Below are 18,445 nucleotides of genomic sequence, written 5' to 3' on the forward strand. Positions count from 1 at the left end.
CCGCCAGGTGGCAGCTAGGGGTCCTGGAGGGTTGCACTCGCTGGCTTAGCGGTTTAGAAGTCGCGCTGCAGACCCCCAGCCCGTGGGTGTGTCAGGCGCTTGCGTGAAAACCTCGGTTTCTCACTTCCATTTTTTGTTTGTTTGTGGTTTTTTTGCAGAAGAGGTAAAGAAACTTTGTGCAACGCAGTTCAATAACATATTCTTCTTGGATTGACCCATAATGGCGCGACGAAACATCTTGTAAAAAACAACTCAGCAGGCATTTTGTTTACCACTGCAGGGTCTCGGTCATATTATTGACTGGGTTATGACAATAGTAAAGCAATACTTGCTTTGAAGAATCAAATTTCTACTCAGTCTGATGATCCGCTGGGGTTTTTAGATTTTAAATATTTATGTGGACATAATTAAAGGTAGTCGGCTACATCTCTTTCATTCCATTCTTTTGACATTATGTGAATATTTTACTGGAAAATAAGACGAATAAATTGTTAAGGTTTTTAAAATTCTGGTTTGGCTTTGAGTCTCTCACCTGTTGCTTGCTGTGGACCACTCTGCCCCATGGGCCCCTGGCTCGTCCTTGGGGATATTCTAGCAGCTAGAGCTGCTCGGAGATCGGGTCCCTCCCCCAGTCACTAGACCTGTGGTAGCGAACCCAGAAGCGTTTGGCCAAAGTAAGTGCTAGACTTGGTTTTTCTCTTGAGTAGTAATGTGATTTTTAGACCATGTATAATACAAAGGGCTGAATGGAAAGGCCCCAGTGTGGTCTAAACATGAAGCATTCTTCATTTGTCGTGTACAGCCCCCGAGTGGCCACAGCTGCTTACATCCTCACAGCTGAGATGTAGCCTGGCTGGAAGTTTTGTTGCCGTTCTCATGATTTATGTAATTTACTCTTTCCGTTATGAAATCATGGATCACTCTTAACCCACGAGTTACCTGAGATTGTGTTTGTTTCTAGCAGTTCTGTATCCTGCGTTCATTACTGACTTATTAATTGCAGCACAATTAGATCGTGGTCTCGGATGTATCCTTTGTAGTTGTACATTTCAACCTAAAATGCAGTTAGTGTTTATTCTCTGTTGCAGTCTTGTTTCTGTGTGTTCAAACTTTTCAGTTGCCTTGCTTAAATTATCTATATCCTTACTAAATGTCTTTTTGATCTGTTTCCTCCCTGTAATTCCGCCAGCTTTTGCAAGGCCAAGATGTAAGATGTTTATGAATAATGTGTCTTTTGGGGGGTTGGTCCTTTTATCATTATTTCTGGGTTTATCCCTATTCAGTTTGCTTTAAATTTCTGTTCTTAAATTTATTAGAGTGAGCAGGCAGGGGTGGAGGGGCAGAGGGAGAGGGAGAGAATCTCAAGCAGGCGAAACACTCAGTGTGGAGCCTGACGCCGGGCTCGATCTCACGACCCTGAGATCATGATCTGAGGTGAAACCAAGAGTTGGACACAACCAACTGAGCCACCCTGGTGTCCCTAAATTCTGTTCTAATATTGCTTACGATTCCAGTCATCTCGATTAAATTTTCCTGGTACATCTTTTTTCATATCTTTATTTTCATCCTTTCTGTCTGGTTTTAAGAGGTTTCCCTTGTAAAGAGTACCAATGAAGTGAATTTTGATTTTGAACCCAGTCTAATCATCTGGGGGATTGGGTGAAGGAAGAGGGGAGTTGAACCTGGTCACAATGGTGAGGTGTACTGGCACTTTTCCCACCACCTTTGGTGATTTCGGTTTCTAGCCTTTTTCTTTGTTGTTTTCCCTTTCCCCAGCTTCATGTTGGATGACCATGTCCTTCCTTCTGCTAGTTTGGAAGCTGTAGATTATATTTTCATGCGTTTGCTGGTTACCCTTAAATTTAACACAAATTAGCATAACATTTTCTAACACAGCCTTAAAGTTTCACTTACTGCTGGCTCCACACCTGTGCCTCAGCCTTTCTGCCTTGGCCTTTGTTCCTGCAGTTTTTGCGGTGCTGGGGAACTGGTGGGAGCAGGGAAGGAGCCGGATACGAGGCAGCACGGGAGGACAGGTACGATTTGGACACAGGGCTGGACACAGGGTGGTGACCGGGGCAAAGGAGGTGGCCCAATCTCTGGCAGGGGGCCCTGAAGAAATGTTTAAATCTGCCCACCGCCAACTGTCTTCTGATGAGTTTTATCAAATTCTAACCTTCATCACCAACACTGTACTTTGAAAGTAGCACACACAGGTATCAAATTTTTTTTTTTTTTTTTTTTAATCATTCAGCTCTGTTTTCAAAATGCAGTGGCCCGGGCAGTGGTATTTTACAAGCACTACGCCAAGAAGTAAGACACGATTTTATTGGTCAGGAAAGGTGTTACCGTGCTTCAGTTGGAAGCCCCTTCTACATCTGCTTGTTCTTGGGGCTCCTTTCCAAACCCAGTAACCTCTACTTTTTCTTTTTCTTACTTGTGACGGGCTTGCTGGATTGGGACACTGCCGTGTCCTCTTTAGGGGTGCTCGGTGTGAAACTTGAGGATGAGGCATCCGCCGGTTCCTTGATCACGGTGATGTCGACATCACAGTCTGGTCTTCTGGCCTCTTCCTCTCTCAAGCTGTTCAGCCTAACACAAGAAGCAAACACAGGAAGGTACCTTTGATTTTTCTTTGCAGTATCAAAACCAGTTTTATGCTGTATTTTGTTTATGCCAAGTAGGCCAAAACTAGATTTCAACAGTTTTTGTAAGCAGAACTGTAAATTGTCCTCACTTTGCCTGAAATACAAAGTGATGCCATGTCTAGACAGTCCAGAATGAAATTTTCATGTATCTAAAGTGATTTTTGAACCATTTTCCTCTGTAGCAACTTAGCAGCTAGTAAGTGACCTTTTAAAATACTTTTATGGTCTTTGCCTGTAAGTATAGTTTAATGCTTTCTCCAACAGACCAACAGGCTCAACGTGTACTTTGCAAAGAGCAGGCTTTAGCTCTCTGGCCAGCTGCGACTGCACAGTTCTCGACCGTGGTTCTAGAAAGGTAGGTGAGCGGCAGGTTGTGGTGCTTACCATGTGCCACACACTGTTCCAGACACTTCACAACATCCCCTCACTAAGTCCTCACAACAGCCTGATGGGCGATTATCTGCACTTACAGATGGGGAAAGCAAGGCACGATGAGTGGACCTTGCCCAGGGCCACGCACATGTCAAGGGGCAGGGCTGGGATCTGAACCCGGTAGACTAGCTCTGTGGCCTCCCAGCCACCATGGGGCCTCGCCTCTCTGGTGAGCCTTGGGCCCCAGGTGTTCTCACCACCTGAGAGAACTGGTGGTCGCAGGCAGGCAGGATTCTTCTGGCAGTTCCAGGCCCTTGGTGCCACCGGAGGAGCTGCCTCCCTTACGAAGTTGTACACTTTTAATGAAAGTGTTTGGTCCCAGACACAGAGATGGGAAGGAAAGACAGAGGAGAGGAGCAGGGAGGTTCTGTAAGGTTACCTCGCTTCCAGCTCATCGTTTTCGAGTTTCCTCTGGTCGGCCATGGCCGCCTGACGCAGCCTGTCCTCCCTTATTTTCTCCTTGAGGATTTCTTCATGTTTATGTGCAGGGAACAGTATATTCACAAAAAAGATATACATACTCGTGATCCACACAGCAAGTTTTTCCTTTTGTTCGTCCTTGGATTTTTCTTTTCTCTCTGGAAGAAAATTTAAAATGAGCGTGCACACAATTCCAGTTCTGCCACTTCGTACGATGCCTGAGCGTCTTCATCCCCTGAAGGTGGGGTGATGCTCTGCTTCCCCCCATGCCTGGGACGGTTAAGGTAACCACCAAGTGCTTCACCGACCACCCGGAACAAGGCAAGTGTCAGTAGACCAGAGCCACGATTGTCAACATTTTGAGTCTTCCTGGTATTTTTTTTCTTAATGGTAAAAGTATTTTAGTTTTCTAAAATTAAAACTGTGGAAAATTTTCATCTTCCATGTTTCACAGGGGAGAAAAAAAAAAGCCTCTTGGTTTTTGCATGCATTGTCTTTTTTTTAAGATTTTATTTGACAGAGAGCACAAGTAGGCAGAGCGACAGGGAGAGGGAGAAGCAGGCTGTCCAATGAGCAGGGAGCCCAGTGCGGGGCTTGATCCCAGGACCCTGGGATCATGACCTGAGCCGAAGGCAGCTGCTTAACTGACTGAGCCACCCAGGCGTCCCTGCATGCATTGTCTTTAAAGGCAGTTTGCATTAAGAAAATAATGAAAGAGGATTTTTTTAAAGATTTTATTATTTAGGGGGTACAAATGGGGGGAGGGGGAGAGGATCTCAAGCCAACTCTGCACTGGGCACAGAGCTCGATGTGGGCCTTGATCTCCCGACCCTGAGATCATCACCTGAGCCGAAACCAGGAGTCAGATGTTCAACCGGCTGAGCCACCCAGGCGCCCTAACGAAAGAGGATTTTTAACTCTTGAGTAAGAAGGTAGGTAGAACTACTGACTTGGTGAGAGTTGCTTTACATCTACTAGGGCCAACAGATATCCACTTTGGAATGTGTTTAAATAGCTGATTCTGGGATGATAATCTTTGGATAGTTCTGTGTTATCAATAAGCTCAGGGATCTCTGAAGACAGCAAGTGTTTTTAGACTGTGTCTCTAGCGTGGGCTACTGTGCTGTGTGAGGGCAGGGATCAGTGAGGAGGGTGAGGATGGGGACAATGGAAAGGTACGGTGCTGTCAGCAGCCCACCTTCCCATCTCAGGAGCCACTGTGGCGAGCACAGAGTGGAACGCTAATAGGAAGAACCTTGATGCCAGTGCCAGATTTTACAAAGACTGAGGGAAACCTTCATCAGCACTTCCCACGTGAGTTCCTAGGTTCTAGGACATCTGTATAATCCGTGGCGGGCCTAGGCTTGGGAGAATGTTGTGCATGGAGGTAACTGATGAAAAACAGCCCACTGGGATTGTTGCTCTGGGCACCATGTCACGGGGCAGGCACAGTCTCTACTTCAGAAGTAGCAGAGTGCAGTAGTAAAGAGCACAGACATGAACCAAACAAGTTAGAGTCAAGGCTCAGCTCTGCCACTTATTAGCTATGTAACCTGCAAGTGAATATCTGTGCCTTGGTTTCCTCATCTGCAAAGGGGAACCATGTAGGACCCCCTCACAGAGGTGGTATGAAGGCTCAATGATTTAGTAGTAAATGCTCAGTGATATGCTTGTGCTTTTCCCACAAGCCATTTTGCCAAAGCAAATAATTATAAAATAGGTCATGCACTAGGAACAATACCTGCCAAACATATCGGATAAAGAATGACTTGTATCCAGGTTACATAAATAACTCAATGAGACAACCCAATAAAAAAAAAAAAAATGTAGGGGCGCCTGGGTGGCTCAGTCGTTAAGCATCTGCCTTCAGCCCAGGGCGTGATCCCAGAGTCCTGGGATCGAGTCCCACATCAGGCTCCTCTGCTGAGAGCCTGCTTCTTCCTCTCCCACTCCCCCTGCTTCTGTTCCTTCTCTTGCTGGCTGCCTCTCTCTGTCAAATAAATAAATAAAAATCTTTAAAAAAAAAATTTAAACACACCACTAAGTGTTGGAGAGGACATGGAAAGACCAGACCTCCTCATATATCACTGATGGCAGATAGAACGGTATGGCCAATTAGGAAAACAGCCTGGCTGTTTATATCATAAAACAATTCCACTGCTAGATACCAATCCGAGAAAATGCCCACCATGCCTTGCACACCAATTTTCACTATTCATGATAGCGTAAGGTGGAAATAGCCCAGCTGTCCCTCGCGACTGATGGAGAGATAAAATGTGGTTTATTTCTACAATGGAACACTACTCAGCTATACAAAGGAGCAAAATAGTAAGACGCATTACAGCATGAATGAATCCCAAAGTAATTTTAAGTGAAAGAACAGACAAGATTCCATTTATATGAAATGTTCAAGAAGAGCAAATGCATGAAGACAGAGGGTAGGTCATTGGTGCCAGGCCCACAGCACCCAATGCACCTCCCCCACATAACAGTGCTGGGAGTGAGCCCTCAGCATGGGGGCCAGGGAGGGACCACAAACTGGACTTAGCACCCGCCCCGAGACAGCAAAAGGGAGCCTGCCAGCACTCAGCCTGGCATATCACAGGATCGAGAGAAGGTCAGAATTCTGCCACAAAAGGGACCAAGAAATGTTGAGCAGGTGTGTCCTTAGGTGGTCTGAGAAAGCTTCAGAATCCCTAACAGCGCTGAAGGAAGGTTTTATTAGTAGAGCCTTCGCGTGCAAAGACAGCAACACAAGACTTCAAGGAGTCTAAAGAAACATGACGCCACCGCAAGAGCACAACAATCTTCCAGTAACCAGGCCCAAAGGTATGGAGGTCTGCGACTGAGCTGACTGAGCATTCAGAATAGCCATTTGAAGGATGCTCAGGGAGCTACAAGCACACAGAAGACCGTTCCGTGAAATCAGGAAAACAACCTATGAACAAAAGGAGTTGATAACAAGGAGATGGAAATCACAAGAAAAACAAGTTGTGGAGCCGAGGACTACGGTGCGTGAGATGAAAGTGCAGTAGAGCATCAACCACAGAATGGATCCAGCAGAAGAAAGAGTCTGTGGATTAAAAGGAGCTTTTGAATTAGTACTGCTTAGGTTTCATTAACTTAGCGTGGTTTAGGCTCTGGGAATTCAGCCGTGATCGTCCTGCTCAGGTGGTTTTTATACACCCCCCTCTTTCCTGGGGGAGAAACGGGGTTTCATTTTTGTTTTAATCTTCGTCACGTTTTCCGGTCTTGGTTATACTGATTTTGTTAAATGAACGGGTTTTTTTATGCTTGGAGTTTTAAAAATAAGCATGTAAGAACAATTCTAATACTGGTACTGTCTTTTTTGCTCATAAAATTAAATTTAGGAGAGTAACTTTCTGATGGTTTTCTTCCCCATGATTATTCAGGTTTTCTGTCTTTTCCTGAGTCTTTTTGTTACTAATATCTTCCTAGAAAATAATTTCAGATTTTTCATATGTATTAGCTTAGAGATGTATATAGCATCCTTTCACTACACTTAAAAAAAAATCTTGTCTATAGGTATTTTTTCCTTCCAAGTGAGATGATATGTGTTCTATCACTTTCATCCTATCTTGAGAGTGTCTGTCTTCTCACATAAAGAACCAGCTTTCAGAATGATCAATTTTAGTAACTTTAGTATTTTTATGTATAATTCGTGAGTTTATATTCTCATTAATGCCTTCCTCCTTCTCTCCTTGTATTTCATACTCCTCCCTCTACCCTTTTGGGCCAAATGTTGAAGTTACCATGTTTTCTTGTTTAATAGTGAAAACATTTAACACTATACATTTTCTAGGTTATAGTTTTGACCATGTCTCGGAATGTTTCTATTTCACTTTTCTAACTGTTCTCAGAAGTGTAGTTTTACTTTAAGAACTATTTAGAATAGAGGAACTCATATTTGGTGGGGCTTTTTGTTGTATTGTTTTCGCTTTTAATGTCCAAGTGGTTGTATGATATTTTTCTTCTTAACGCACCTGGCCCTTTTTTAATAGGAAGAGCCCAGTGGCATTGGATGACCCCAGGCAAAGGAGAGGGATGAAGCTGGAAGCCAGTGTGGACAGGGCTGAGTAATGACCTGGAAGTTGGGGAAGTGGAGGCAGCAGATAGAATGTGAGAGGGATTTTACCAGGAAAAGGGATCATATTAGAAGGAACATGAGGCACCGAATAAGGGCTTTGTTGTGTTTAACGTGAGCATCTTTAAAAACCATCTTACCCCGTATGCAAAAGTAAAATGGATTAAAGACCTAACCAGAAAACTCCTAGAAGAAAACATAGGTAGTAGTTTCTCTGACATCAGCCCTAGTGGTATTTTCCTAGTTGTGTCTCCTCAGGCGAACAAAAGCAAAAATAAACTACTGGGACTACATCAAAATAAAAAGCCTTTGCACAGTGATGGAAGGAATCCTCAAGACCACCTACGGAATGGGAAAAGATGTTTGGGAATGATACACTATCTGAGAAGGGCTTCACATGCAGAATATATAAACTTAACACCAAAAACAAATGACAGAGGACCTGAATACATTTTCCCAAAGAAGACACAGATGGCTAACAGACACATGAAAAGATGAACATCACTTATCAGAAATGCAAATCAAAACCACAGTGAGATATCACCTACACCTGTCAGAATGGCTCAAATCAAAAACACAAGAAATAAGTGTTCATGAGGATGTGGAAGAAAAGGAGCCCTCGTGCACTGGTGGTGGGAATACAAATTGGTGCAGCCACTGTGGAAAATGGTATGGAGGTTCCTCAAAAAATTAAAATTACCATATGATTCAGTAGTTCCACTACTGGGTATTTATCCGAAGAAAATGAAAACACTAATTTGAAAAGATATATGCACCCCTGTGTTTACTGCAGCACTATTTACAAGAGCCAAACATGGAAGCAACCCAAGTATCTATCCATAGATGAATGGATGAATGATTGGAATGTATATGTATGTATATACACATACATACATACAATGGAATATTAGCCATAAAAAATGAGATCTTGCCATTTGCAACAACATTGATGGACCTAAAGTGTATAAAGTGAGGTCAGAGAGACAAATACCATATGATTTCACTCATGTAGAATTTAAGAAAACAAATCAATAAACCAAGAAAAAAGAAAGATAACTCTTAAAAATACAGAGAACTGGTGGTTGCCAGAGAGATGAGTGGGGGGATGAGGGAAATTTAAAAAGGGGTTCAACACTTAACACACTTATCTTGATGAGCACGGAGTAGTATATAAAACTGTTGAATCATATTGTACACCTGAAACTAATATAACACTGTATGTTAATTATACTTCAATTTTTTAAAAAATGAATGAAACTCTTGAGAAAGACAAGTCAACTGTATAAGGATACCGTCAACAGTATCAGGCTTGAGAGATGGACATGCAGGGCCCACACTGGGGGAACAGCCATCCTAACAGACTGATTCAACTTGGTAAGAGCATGCTTTTGAAAGTCAACTCCAGGAGAAGTGACATCACCAAGATGGTGACATAGGTCATTGCCTGACTTCACTCCCCCTTCAAAAGAAGAACCAACAACTATTCATGGACAAGACACCACTGAGAGAATCCTAGACTACAGGGGTGAAGCTGAAGCACTCCTTCACCACAGAGAACAAAACAGCACTGGAAGGGTAAGAGGAACGGCTACCTGCTGACTGCATTCTCCCCTCCACCCCCAGGCTGGCACAGCACCAAACTGAGGTCTCCCCTGAGTCTGTGGTTCCTTCAGTGGGAAAAGAGAGTCCAGGGTAGACATCCAGCTCCCCCAGCATGTGGGTCACTTCTTGGGGGCCCCCACTGCAGTCTTACCCCATGGGAATTGCTAGGGAATCTGTGGGCTCAACCACTGGGAATTTGTTAGTGACAGAAGGGGGAGGGGCTTGCAACAGTCAGCACTGAGATCTTGGCAGACTTGAGTTCCTACCTGCAGCACCCAAGTGTCAGCCCCCAAACAGTGTCTTTGCTCACCTACAGAACCAAGTTGGTGGTGAAATCTGACCAAGAAACTCCACAGGGTATAGGTCAGCCTGATTAATGTCCTCAAATGAAGAGCTGTGCTACCCTTGGAGACTGGTTGGTGCCCCTGCCCAGGAACACGCAAGCACACAGTATGGTAGCCGTTCATGTATGGAGGGTTCCACTGCTCTGTCCAAGCAGAGGATCTGATTCATAGCTCCATCCTGTGCTAAGTAAACCTCCCAGCCCTGCTTAGCCAGAAAGCCTGACCAGAACATCTGCAAAGCTGCAACAGCCCTGCAAAATTTGAGCAGTCTGGTAGGCAGAGCTGAGAGACTGCAGAGCAAAGCCAGTGGCCCTGTTTAGCCAGGGAATGTGGGAGCATGGGTTGGCTTGAGTCGACTACAAAGAGCATTATCAGCCTTGGAGCAGTTCTCCCTCTCCACTCAGCCAAGGAAACTAATTCATAACACTACTCCCCCCGCCCCACCTCCACCCCACCTCATTGCTGGATACAGTCTTTAGCCCACCCAGCAGTCCTGCACTTGAACAGAGAGCACAGCCTAGGACTTTCCCTGTCTGCAGAGCAAAATCAGCAACCTGTCTGGCCAGGGGATTTATTTCACACACTTGCCTGATTCAGGTACCCAAACAACAAGCCATGCAGGCCCTGGGCCCTGCCCTGCTGCCCCGCCAGAGTAGGGAAGCTAATTCATAGCCTCATCTACAGCTGAGTATCCTACCCAACCTGACCAGAATACCCAGGCAACCATGAAGCATATCCTGTAGCCTCACTTGGGCAGGGAACCAAGCCATTAGTCCTACCTAAAACTGTTTTCAGTCAGCAGCACCCTTCCCCCACCAATCTCAGAGCTCAGACAGTAGCCTTGCCACAAAATAGACCTGATAATAAGCCCTACCGGCCCAAGAAAGTACCACCAGACACATCCAGAAACCCAAACTGAGCTGATGGGTGAGCAAAGGCCTCTGCTAATGCAAACCTGTAAAATCTGAAGGAGGATACCACTGGCTCAAATGCACAGACACCGAAGCAAGAAATCAGGGATCATGAAAACCAGGTAAACATAACACCGAAGGAAACTAATAAAGCTGTAGTAGGTGACCCTAAAGAAGTGGAGATCTGTGAACTGTTGGAGAATTCAGAACAATCCTCCTGAAGAAGTTAGTGAACTACAAGAATGTACAACTACACAAAATGAGGAAAACCATGCAAGACCAAAACAAGAAGTTCAACAAAGGAGCCATCAAAAAACCCCCAAAATCCTAGAGCTGAAAAACAACGAATGAACTGAAGAATTAAATAGTAAGCTTTAAAAGCAGACTGGGTCATACAGAAGAAAGAATCAGAGACCCAGAAGACAGGGCAGAAGGAACAAAAATTTTAAAAAGGTGAGGAAAGCCTATGGAACTTCTGGAACACAATCAAAAGAAATGGTATTCTCATTATAGAAATTCCAGAAGGAGGAGACAAGGGGATAGAAAGTATATTTAAAGCAATAAATAATGGCTAAAAACTTACCAAACCTAAGGAGAGAAAAGGACATCCAGATCTATGAAGTCATAAAGACCCCAAATAGGTTAAGCCCAAAGGGAGCTACACTGAAGCACATTATAACCATCAAAAGTCAAAGAATTTTGAAATTAAGAGAGAAGTTACCTATAAGGGAACCCCTTATACGACTACTGACTGGTTTTTTCAATAGAAACTTAGGCCAAGAGGGAATGAAATGAACTATTCAAATATTGAAAGAAAAAAACGTGTCAATGAAGAATTATACCCAGCAAAGTTGTCCTTCAGAAGTGAAGAGGTACTTTTCTGAACAAAAGTTCATCACCACTAAACCTGCCTTACAGGAAATGCTTAAGAGAGTGCTTTAAGTAGAAGTTAAAGGATACTAATTAACATCATAAAAACATAAGCTGGTAGTGTAAAACCCACTGGTAATAGTAAATACATAGATTCCGTAATATGGTAATGGTGGTGCGTGATTCACTTTAACTCTAGTTCAAAAGTTAAAAAAAATAATCTGTTGTTACAGAACATAAAAAATATGTAAATGGTAACATCAGTAACCTAAAACATGAGGGGGAGGGGGCGCCTGGGTGCCACAGCGGTTAAGCATCTGCCTTCGGCTCAGGGCGTGATCCCAGCGTTATGGGATCGAGCCCCACATCGGGCTCTTCCGCTATGAGCCTGCTTCTTCCTCTCCCACTCCCCCTGCTTGTGTTCCCTCTCTCGCTGGCTGTCTCTATCTCTGTCGAATAAATAAATAAAATCTTAAAAAAAAAAAAAACATGAGGGGGAGAAGTGTAAAATTTAAGAACGCTAATGAAGTTATTAGCTTAAAACAGGGTGTTACAATTTTAAGACATTTTATATAAGCTTTATGGTACCCACAAGGGGAAAAATTCTGTAGTAATAACACAAAAAGATATGATTTTAAAAAGTCAGAGCATACTGATACCAAAGGCATCAAAACACGAAAAAACGCAGCAGGATAAAAAACAAGGAATGGTAGCTCTACGAAACAATCAGAAAACAATTAACAAAAGAGCAACAGTAAGTCCTTACCTATCAATAATTACTTTAAGTGTAAATTAAGATTAAATTCTCCAATCAAAGGCATAGAATAGCTGATTGGATAAAAAGACAAGATCCAAGAATAAGCTGCCTACAAGACTTCACTTAACCTTAAAGACACACACAGACTGAAAGTGGAGGGGTGGAAAAGATATTTCAAGCAAATGATAATTTAAAAACAAAAAAAGCAGGAGTAACTAATATCAGACAACACGGACTTTTTCTTAAAGATTATATTTGAGAGAGAAAGAGAACAAGTGGGGGAAGGGCAGAGTGAGAGGGAGAAGCAGACTCGCCACTGAGCAAGGAGCCCGATGTGGGGCTCGATCCCAGGACCCTGAGATCATGACTTGAGCTGAAGGCAGACACTTAACCGGCTGAGCCACCCCAGCATCCCCAGACAACACAGACTTTAAAAACAGTAAAAAGGGTCATTACATAATGATAAAGCAGTTAATCCATCAAGAAGATACATTTATATTTATGCAGCCTACTTCAGGTACCTAAATAAAGCAAAAGCTAACAGAGCAAAAATGAGAAATAAGCAATACAGTAATAGCTGGAGACTTTAATACCCCACTTGCAACAACGGATAGGTCATCCAGACAGATAATAAGGAAACAAATTTGATCAATGCTATAGACCAAATGGACTTAACAGACATATACAGAACATTCTGACAACAGAATACACATTCTTCTCAAGCACACATAGAACACTTTCTAGCATAGATCAACATGTTAGACCACAAAGCAAGTCTTAGCAAATTCAAGATTGAAATCCTATCAAGTATCTTCTCTGACCACAATGGTATAAAATAGAAGTCAGTAACAGGAGGAAAACTGGAAACACATGGAAATTATCTCCTGAACAACCAATGGATCGAAGAAGAAATTAAAGGGGAAGTTTAAAAGTATCAGGAAACTGGGGTGCCTGGGTGGCTCAGTCGCTAAGCGTCTGCCTTCAGCTCAGGGCGTGATCCTGGCATTCTGGGATCGAGCCCCACGTCAGGCTCCTCTGCTGGGAGCCTGCTTCTTCCTCTCCCACTCCCCCTGCTTGTGTTCCCTCTCTCGCTGGCTGTCTCTCTCTGTCAAATAAATAAATAAAATCTTAAAAATAAATAAGTAAAAGTATCAGGAAACAAACTGAGGGTTACAGAAGGGGTTGGGGGGCAGGGTAACTGGGTGATGAGTGTTAAGGAGGGCACGTGTTATGATGAGCACCAGGTGTTATATGCAACTAATGAATCGTTGAACAGTACATCAAAAACTAACAATGTACTTTATGTTGGCTAATTGAACATAATAAAAAAATAAAAGTATCTTGAGACGAAAATAGAAACAGAATATACCAAAACTTACAGGATGCAGCAAAAGTGGTTCTAAGAAAGAAGTTCATAGCAATAAACACCTACATTAAGAAACAAGAAAGAATTCAAATAAACAAACCTAACTCTGACTTAGGGAGCTAGAAAAAGAAACCAGATCCAAAAGTTGCAGAAGGATGGAAATAATAAAGATTAGAAATACACAAAACAGAGAACAGGAAAACAGAAAATATTAACAAAACTAAGAGTTGATCCTTTGAAAAAAAAAATGACACCTTTAGTTAGACTAACCAAGGAAAAAACAGCGAGGACCCAAATCAACAACACTGTAAACGAAAACAAACATTATGATCAACACCACAGAAATATAAAGATCATAAGAGGCTACTAGGAACAATTATACTCCAACAGACTGGACAACCTAGAAGAAATGGAGAGATTCTTAGGAACATACACCCTACCAAGACTGAATCAAGAAGAAATAGAAAATCTGAACAGACCAATAAGTAGTAAGGTTGAATTCGTAACCAAAAATCTCCCAGCAAAGAGAACCCCAAGACCAGATAGTTTCACTGTTGAATTTTACCAAACATTTGAAAAAAAATTAATGCAAATCCTTCTCTAACTCTTCCCAAAAAGAGCTCCTATCCCTTTTGAATATAGGAGCAAAAACATTTAATAAAGTACTATTATACTAAATTCAGCATATAAAGGGATCGTTCACCATGGCCAACTGGGATTTATCCCTGGGAGGCAAGGATGGTTCAACATATACAATCGATCAATGTGATACATCACATTAATAGAATCAAAGAAAAAATTTCATGATCATCTCTGTAAACACAGAAAAAGCATTTGACAAAATTTAATATCCATTCATGATTTAAAAAAAAAAAACCTTAACAAATTAGGTACAGAAGGAATGTACCTGAACATAACACAGACTATATATGGGGCGCCTGGGTGGCTCAGTTGGTTGGTGTCTGACTTCAGCTCAGGTCATGATCTCAGGCACCTGGGATCAAGCCCCACATTGGGCTCCCCACTTGGTGGGGAGTCTGCTTATCCCTCTCCCTCTCACTCTGCCCCTCCCCATGTTTATGCTCTGTCCCTCTCAAATAAATCTTTTTTTAAAAAATAAGGGCTATATATTACAAGCCCTCAGCTAACATCACACTCAATAGTGAAGGATTGAAAAATTAACCTCTAAGATCAGAAACAAGAGAAGGATCCACTCTCATCACTTTTATTCAACATAGTACTGGAAGGTCCTACGTAGCCAGAGCAGTTAGGCAAGAAAAAGAAATTAAAAATATCATAATTGGAAAGGAAGAGATAAAATTGTCTCTATTTGTAGATGACATGATTTGATATGTGGGAAATCCTGAATACTCCATGAAAAAACTGATAGGTCTAATCAATGAATGCAGGAAAGTTGCAGGATATAAAATTAACATACAAAAATCAATAGGGTTTCTGTACACTAACAATGAATTATCAGGAAAAGAATTAAAGAAAATGATCCCATTTACAATACCATCAACACAATAAAATGCTTAGGAATAAATTTAGCCAAGAAGTAAAAGATCTCTACTCAGAGTACTTTAAGACATGATGGAAGGAAATTGAAAAAGACAAAAATAAATGGAAAGGTAACCCATATTCATGGATTAGAAAATTCAATATTGTTAAGATGTCAATACTACCAAGAGCCATTTATAGATTTGATGCAATCCCTATCAAGATTCCAATGGCATTTTTAACAGGTAGAAAAAACAGCTCTAAAATTTATATGGAACCACAAAAGACCCCAAATAGCCAAAGCAATCCTGAGAAAGAACTAAGCAGGAGGCATCATACTTCCTGACTTGAAGCTATGCTACACAGTATAAAAAGTTAACAGTATGGTACTGGCATCAAAACAGACACAAAGACCAAGGGAACAGAATCAAGAGCCCAGAAATAAACCCATGTGTATAGTCAGTACTTGACAAGGAAGACAGAAATGTTCAATGGAGAGAAGATAGTCTCTTCAATAACTGGTGTTGGGAAAAAAGATCACGGCACACCTGTCAGAATGGTGAGCATCGAAAAGACAAGAGATAATAAATGATGGTGAGGATGTGGAGATAGGGGAGCCCTCCTGCCCTGTTGGGGGGAATGTAAATTGGTGCAGCCCCTCTGGGAAACAGTATGGAGGTTCCTCAGCAAATTCAAAATGGAAGTATCATATAACCCAACAATTCTACTCCTGGAAAGATATCCAAAGGAAACAAAAACACTGTGGAAGAGATGTCTGCTCCCCCACGATCATTGTGGTATCATCCACAACAGTCAAGACATGGAAACAACCTAAGTGTCCAACGGATAGATGGATAAAGAAGTTGTGGTGTATATACAATGGAACTTTATTCATCCATTAAAAAGGGGGAAACCCTGCCATTTGTGACAACATGGACGGGCCTTGAGGGCATTACGCTAAGTGAAATAAGCCAGCCAGAGAAAGACAAGCACTCTATGAACTTACTTATATGTAGAATTTTAAACAAAAAAAAAACTCAAAAAAAAAAAAAAAGACCAGATTTGTGGTTACCGGAGGCTGGGGTTGGGGTTAGGGTGGATTGGATGAAGGTGGTCAAAAACTATGAAATTCCAGTTGTAAAATAAATAAGTACTAGCGATGTAATCTGCAGCGTGACGACTATAGTTGACGCTGCTGTGTGATATAGACAAAAATTGTTAAGCGTAGATCCTAAGAGTTCTCATCAAGAGGGAAAAAAATGTTTTTTTGGTTATCTGTAGAAGATGATGTATGTTAGCAAAACATACTGTGGTGATCATTGCACAATACATACTGTCAAAGCAGCCTAATTATATTTTTAAAAGATAGTTGTACATTTTTCTAAACCTCCTATCATTTATAAAGCAACAGTGTGCAAACATTAGAATTCAATCATGAAAATACTCACCATTTTGAGATAAAAAAAACGTTAGCCCTTTTCCTGGAGATCTAAAGTTCATTTTGGAAATTCTTTCATCACTTAGAGACTTCTTGATCTTGGGCTTTTACATTTAAAAAAAATAAATAAAGCAAAATATGACTTCTGCATCATTGTGGACTAAAACCAACTTGCTACATTATAAATAATTAGAAAATTATTAATGAGGCCATTCTCTTTAAGCAAGAGACTATCTTTGACTATGTTTAACTTGCATAAAATATAGCTATTTGGGGCGCCTGGGTGGCACAGCGGTTAAGCGTCTGCCTTCGGCTCAGGGCGTGATCCCGGCGATCTGGGATCGAGCCCCACATCAGGCTCTTCTGCTATGAGCCTGCTTCTTCCTCTCCCACTCCCCCTGCTTGTGTTCCCTCTCTCGCTGGCTGTCTCTATCTCTGTCGAATAAATAAGTAAAATCTTTAAAAAATATATATAGCTATTTGTACAATTAAGGAAATGGATAACAGTTATTGTATCCACTAAAACTCTCCTCCCAAGAAACCAAAGATTTGAAAGTCTTCCCTGGGTCTGTTGGGAAAGTGTTTACCACATACTGTTAAATGTACCTATGGTCTGATATTAACGTCATTAATTAGTGGATATATGCTGTTCACACCCACGTTTCTGCCTCCAATGAGATCTCGCCCTTGAACCCCAGGCTTGTGTCTCCGTCTATACCACCTGGATGTTTGATCAGACACCATAAGCTTAACGTGTCCAAAAGCAGCCCCCTAACTCCTGTCCCCCACCCCAAGCTTCCCTTCACAGTAAATGACAACCGTATCTCCCAGTCATTCAGGCCAAAAGGCTTAGAATCATCTTGGCCATGTCTTTCCTTCTCAAACTCCACAGTCTTCAACAAACCTACATGTAATTCCAAAACCTTTCTTACCGGTTTGTCAACAGTGAAGCCACGGGGAGCCTACTAACCCTCGGCTCCAGGGCCCTCCCTCCTCACTCAGAAGGAAAGCCGGGTCCTCACCATGGCCCGCGCTCTCCTGGTCTGGCCCCACTGCCCCACTGAGTTCCCGTGCCCAGGCCACTCTGACGTGCTGAGCCACGTGTCTGTCAACAACCCAAACATGCCCCACCTCAGGGTCTCGGCACAGAAGAGTCTTCCTCCAGATAATCCCATGGTTGCTTCCCCACTTCATGAGTGCTTGAATGTCACTTCATCAGAAGACCTGTCACTACCTCATCCTGTCACTCCATAGCCTGCCTTGCTTTTCACCGCAGCCCTTACACCTCGTAAGTGTGAGGAAGTGGAGCATTGTGGTAACGGGTGCAAATTCTGGAGTCAGACTGCTGCATACGCACCCCCAGCTCCAGTGCTTACTAGAGGCGTGACTGTGGGCAGCTTACCTAACTTCGTGCCTCAGCTCCCTCCTAGAGATAGTAACAGCACCCGAAGGTGGTTTGGGGTGTTAAATGAGCTCCTACTGCGGAGTGCGTGACACCTGGTAAACACCCCGGAGTGTGAGCTGTCACTGCCATCCACTCGTCTCCCCATCCTCCCTGGAATGTGAAGTCCGCGAGGGGACAGGCTTTTGCTTCACTGCAGATCGCCAGCACACAGAAGTGTGCTGATCACACAGGAGGTACGCAAAGCTCGTTGATACCGCAACCAGGTAACTATTGTTACGTAGTTGGTTGAAATACGAACCTCTGATCTCCTTATTTTGCTAAGATCAAGCATGAGTCCTAGCTTGCTTGAAGATGACTTGGTGCTGGCGTCCTGCAGATCTGATTCCTGGCTTGTTCCTATACTCGAACTCCTGTTCTGGATGTTCTGAGCAAGGACAAATACATAAGAGGATTTGGGATTTTCATGGAGACACGCCCATGATTTTTTTAATAAAAGATTTTATTTACTGGGGCACCTGGGTGGCTCAGTGGGTTAGGTTGCCCAACACCCGTCTTTCTCTCTCTCTCTCTAATAAATAAACCTTTAACAATAAATAAAAATTTAAAAATATTTATTTGCGAGAGCAAGAGCACGAGCTGGGGGAGGG

The 18,445-nt window shown here is 42.6% G+C and overlaps 2 protein-coding genes across 4 annotated transcripts in view; one reads left to right on the forward strand and one right to left on the reverse strand.

The window, feature by feature from the left end:
* The window catches only part of CCZ1 (CCZ1 homolog, vacuolar protein trafficking and biogenesis associated), a 37,112-nt gene extending 28,456 nt beyond the window's left edge, over positions 1-8,656 (forward strand). The window contains exons 15-16 of one of the 2 annotated variants that reach the window (XR_008960510.1): positions 159-2,618; positions 2,913-8,656. Coding sequence is in view for 1 of the 2 variants with exons in the window: in XM_026516275.4 (XP_026372060.1) it covers positions 159-214 (56 nt within the window). In the remaining variant the exon portion in view is untranslated. Of the gene's footprint in view, positions 1-158 lie in introns of both variants that reach the window. The other variant, XM_026516275.4, reaches the window with a different exon arrangement.
* RSPH10B (radial spoke head 10 homolog B) overlaps positions 2,225-18,445 on the reverse strand; it is a 54,316-nt gene continuing 38,095 nt past the window's right edge. Inside the window, exons 17-20 of one of the 2 annotated variants that reach the window (XM_026516276.4) lie at positions 18,097-18,222; positions 16,404-16,497; positions 3,460-3,658; positions 2,225-2,592 (exon numbers count right to left, since the gene is read on the reverse strand). In XM_026516276.4, coding sequence (XP_026372061.1) covers positions 2,418-2,592; positions 3,460-3,658; positions 16,404-16,497; positions 18,097-18,222 — 594 coding nt within the window. In that variant the 3' untranslated portion in view covers positions 2,225-2,417. The remainder of the gene's footprint in view (positions 2,593-3,459; positions 3,659-16,403; positions 16,498-18,096; positions 18,223-18,445) is intronic. The other variant, XM_057315511.1, reaches the window with a different exon arrangement.

Source organism: Ursus arctos, unplaced genomic scaffold (genome assembly GCF_023065955.2).
Source record: "Ursus arctos isolate Adak ecotype North America unplaced genomic scaffold, UrsArc2.0 scaffold_2, whole genome shotgun sequence".
NCBI lineage: Eukaryota > Metazoa > Chordata > Mammalia > Carnivora > Ursidae > Ursus > Ursus arctos.